The sequence below is a fragment of the Kryptolebias marmoratus genome, linkage group LG5, assembly GCF_001649575.2.
Source record: "Kryptolebias marmoratus isolate JLee-2015 linkage group LG5, ASM164957v2, whole genome shotgun sequence".
Classification (NCBI taxonomy): domain Eukaryota; kingdom Metazoa; phylum Chordata; class Actinopteri; order Cyprinodontiformes; family Rivulidae; genus Kryptolebias; species Kryptolebias marmoratus.
Genome location: NC_051434.1, coordinates 7466866 through 7471623, shown reverse-complemented (window position 1 = coordinate 7471623; position 4758 = coordinate 7466866). Strand labels below are relative to the sequence as shown.

Sequence of the window (4758 nt, the reverse complement as noted above, 5' to 3'; positions counted from 1 at the left end):
TTATTAAAAGAAAAACACTTACCGATTAAATGTAATGCCGTCCGGACATTTTCCGTGAAGATTTGTGCAGAAAAATGCAGCATAAAAAGAAGGCATTCCTGTATAGATAAGCGCAAAAGCGGAGCTGTATTACTATCGTAAGATGGCGGCGTTTTGAGCTCATCCAAAGTCACGTGATGTCATGTCTATCCATATAAGTCATTGGGGAACCGTATCTGATGGGGGAACGGGGCTCGAGGTAACAGCAGCAACTCGAGCACATTGCTGCCCCCTATATGTCAGGAGGACAAATAACACCTTTTCTGTTCAAATTGCCAACCAGCCATAGTGGCGTGTGTGTTGATCAAATTCACCCACCACTTCAAATATTTACCCGCATTTGGCCGGTTGTGGGTGCTAATTTCCACCCTTGGTAAGAGTGTAAATGGTTGTTTGTCTCTATGTGTCCCTGTGATGGACTTGCGACCTGTCCAGGGTGTCCCCCATCTCTTACACACTGATGGCTGGAGATAGACACCAGCTCCCTGCATCCTGGAAAGGAGAAGCAGGTAAAGAAAATGGATGGATGTTCAAATAGCTAAAGGCCCACCCTTTAGCTATTATGTTTCTTTGCAGGCGATGTTATGAATTCAGCTCTTGTATTAAAATTGATATTCATTAGGTGACAATCACAAACTATAGTAAATTTGTATGTGTTTACTTAGTTGCATTAAAACTGCCCGGTATGGGCTGTTTCTTGGGTATTTCTGATATTCCTTCCAGTGTTCTCGTTAATCCAAACAGAAATTGTGACACAGTCTTATTTAACCTCATCTGACTGCCCAGAGCCAATCAGTTTTGAAACTTAATTACCAAAAGTATGACTACAAATCAGCCAATAATAGGCTTATTACTGTAAAGCATTAACGGTAAAAGTAGGCAACTTACTGGAAAAACATGCCCTCCTGCTGTGATGCTTGAAATTCACCACTGTATCATTATGTTTAACAAAAATATTAATTGTTGTAATTCATAAAGGAAGTCAAATACTTGTTATAAGGTCATCATTATTTATTATTCCAATTATTTAACTGGCTAACAATTTTCTAAATTATTTGCTCGTTTGGTTTGTAAAAATTCATCTAATATAAGCTCAAAGAAATATCACTTTACATGTAGGTCTAACTAATAGTCCAAACTTTTACATTTTACAGAAAATTTACAATATTTTAAATTGTTACATTTAAGTAGTGTTGCATAAAAACATGATATAAGTCAAACTGTCTTGAAATAATTTGATAAAATAGGTGAAAATGGTTATTTATTAACATAACTTATCAGCAAATCAGTCAGCACTTCATGTATCTAATCTGTATTAGGAAAATAGTATAGACATTTAGCAATAAACCCCTTATTTTATGTGGTAAATGATTTGTATATTAGTTGAAGAAAACAACTGGCAGGTAAATGCAAAAAATAATTCCATGTTTTCTTCTGAGAAATGATAGAAAGCAAAATATCTCAAAAAGTGAAAAATAACCTAAACGAGTGACTACAAACCATCGACATAAATAGAGACACGTGAACGCCTCATTTCCAACATCCAATCAAACACTAGATCTTTCACTACAATGACCAATGAGAAAGACATACATTGCTGACGTCATTTCCAATCATAGGTAGCTCTAACCAATAAGAAACAAGTTTCTTCAGCAGCTCGACCAATCGGAAGAGGCCAATTCTTTTTGAACGATGAAAAGCGGGCTGGAGAACATTCGAGGGGGAAACAAAGGAGCAGCAAACATCTCGCTGCTATTTGACGTGAGCATTTCTAAAAGTTAAAATTTGCCAACCCAGATCATCTGGACACTTTTAAAAGGTAATTATTAAACTTTCGTTAACTGTGCCACGTAATAGCAGTCTATATTTTTGTGTTTAAGCAGACATCTTACATAAACTACTTGTCGGCTAACTAGCCAAGCTCGCTAAAACTTCCTGCTATCATGAGCTCATCTGCCTGGTCTCACATTTTGAACGTTAACTAATAAGTGAAACTTCTTTGTCAGGTTTCCGCCATGTCTCACAAACAGATCTACTACTCTGATAAATATGACGATGACAAATACGAGTACAGGTGGGTAATTATTTAAAAATATTTTAACTTTGTCGTTAGTATGCTAGCTTTCGTGTCACCGACGCGGGGCAGTAAACAAAAATGTCAACCTTGTGTCACTGTGAATAACATCATTTTTACTTTTTAATATGCTCTGTTTTCATTTGAAGACATGTAATGTTACCTAAAGACATTGCTAAGCGTGTACCCAAGACCCATTTGATGTCGGAGACTGAGTGGAGGAACCTCGGAGTGCAGCAAAGTCAAGGATGGGTGCATTACATGATCCATCAGCCAGGTATAATACTATTAATATTAACCCGAATGTAAGGTCATCCACTACTTGTATAAAAGAACTAAGGGGAAAGAAGCAGTGCTGAAAACCTGTTATTTTCTGTGGCTGGATACTTATTTATTCACCTAAATGACAAACCAGCTAAATTTTAAAATCCATAACATTTACACTTTGTTTTTGTGATATAATAATTTAAAAAAAAATCCAAATCAAGCATAAGAAGCATAAACTGGCTTCTTATTCTTGTTTTGGAATAAAGTATAAAAATTTTCAGGCAATGCTTGACTTCAGACATGCCAAATGAAGACTAAGAATGTACACAGAACTTATTTCCACACTGATTTATTCTGCCAGCTAAAGGTGACATTTTACTGGGCTGTGACTAGTTGGTGAACTACATCCATGAGGACTTTTTGCAGAGTTCACATCTTCCTTGTGAGTTGTAGAGACCTGCAGCTCTGCCTCAGGAGTTTAACATATTCCAAAGATTTCTGCTACTTTTTTTCAGGAAACTGTCTCAAAGTCATTTATTGCCAACCTGTCTCAAGAGCTGCAGTTTAACACCTGCACAAGAGCTCTCCCCTGACAAAGCATCTGAGGCAAATGTCCAGCTCTAAAAACCATTCTGATAATTATTAATTGAAAGGGGAGGCCCAAATGTCTTCATTTCAGAGGTGTACCCCATCTGCCATGTTTGGTATAAAAAGATGTGCACGGCCAAGGCTTGCAGTTCTGCAAGTTGTGCACATGAAAAAGGCAGGGTAATCTGGGATCTAACTGCCCACTCATTGATGCTCCATAACAAATAAAATCTTAAACTGACATGAGGTTCGATATTCATCCCGAAAGCAAAGCTAGGACCATAAGTGCCTTCTGTGTAGGCGTATAGTTTAAGACTAATTATAGTTGGAGCAGAAAGAATGTGACCATTTACAGTTACGTGCTAATGTGTTGAGTTTTCTTGAGGAATTCTTGTTCTGCCGAGAGGAATGTTTTCAGATTTTCTTGCAAGTTGGTGCAAACTAATGGCACTTCCACTTGAATGAACGTCATCTACGCCGAATTAAGAAAATCCACAAGAACAACACAAACCAGTCAGGCTAGTTTGGAAAGGGTTTCAGATGAATCTGCAGAAATTTAAATTTTGATGCAGTGTAAAACTTACAGAACAGGTTAGGTTTACAGAGCAGGTTGCTGTAGTCAATCACTAATAATAAAAAAAGGCTTTTATATTGAAAACCTAGTTATCCTGATGTGTTGAATACAAAAACATTTTTTATCCAGAAACAAATAGTTGGGCTTGTTTGTGACTGGATCACCGAATCTAACTTTATTCTCCCCCATCCTTCACCAAATTATAATATTTTACATCCCCCCCATGTCTTTTTGTGTTTCTAATTTGTTTGTATGACTGTATAGGGTATGTCATTAGATCATATTGTATTAAACTTAGTAGTTTAACATTCATTCTTTTATGCGTACTGTACCTTTTTCTCCTTCAGAGCCACACATTTTGCTATTCCGGCGTCCTCTGCCCAACCCTAAACCGTAGAGGATGCTCTTGGGATCCTGCGAAGATCAGTCCTCGTGCGCCACAGATCTACTGACGACAAACATCCCGCTCTTGTGTGCTGGGATCCTCGGGCTGATCACGCTGGACCTGGAGACGAGACTGTAACGTTTATGAACAATGGTTGCGGAATTGTGTGTTGAAAGAAGAAAAGCTTACCCTTCTCCCGACGAAAGGACTTCTGCTCACGTTGACACACAACCTGCCAGAATCCTTCAAGCCTTTTTTGACGACTCACCTGTCCAACCTGCTGCTTGGATATCCCGTCTGCTTAACGATGCAAGATGTAAGGAGCACACATTTCCATATTTCTGTAAACGCATCAAGCCAAACAAAAAAACGAGAGAAAAAAAGAAAATCCTAGGATTGTGAATTTAGTTTGACTCTAACTCTGATCTGTTTTTAAGTGACATGTTGCTGCTTGGTTTAAATGACAGTAAAATTGGCATTTAACAATGTTGTCATGTTCATGAAAATCTGCATCAGTCTGTTTTCTGAAACCGGTTTCTGACCCGCTTAAAAGAATCTCCTCAATTGGTCTGAATGCAGAAATGAGCTGCTTGATATTTATAAGATGTTGCCCTTACTTAAATAAATGTACACTTTTAAAACAAAGTGTGATTTATTTATTTTTCTTCACCATTTTCCCCCAACAGTAATTGAAATCTAGAGACTGTTAAAGCTCGGGTCTGATAGTACTAGTTTTATTTTTTCTTATATAAAATTTAGCTGCTTTGGGGGTGAGAATGATCATGTATTTTTTCTTTCCCATATAACTTTTTGAAGACCTTCTTAAATTTA

At 37.5% G+C, this 4758-nt stretch overlaps 1 protein-coding gene across 1 annotated transcript; it reads left to right on the top strand.

Moving 5' to 3' along the window:
• Positions 1-1702: 1702 nt before the first annotated feature.
• Positions 1703-4459, top strand: cks1b (CDC28 protein kinase regulatory subunit 1B). Its single transcript, XM_017422028.3, has 4 exons — positions 1703-1858; positions 2046-2113; positions 2263-2390; positions 3890-4459. Exons 2-4 carry the CDS (start codon positions 2055-2057, stop codon positions 3937-3939), a joined length of 237 nt encoding a protein of 78 aa, XP_017277517.1. The 5' UTR covers positions 1703-1858; positions 2046-2054; the 3' UTR covers positions 3940-4459.
• Positions 4460-4758: the final 299 nt, after the last annotated feature.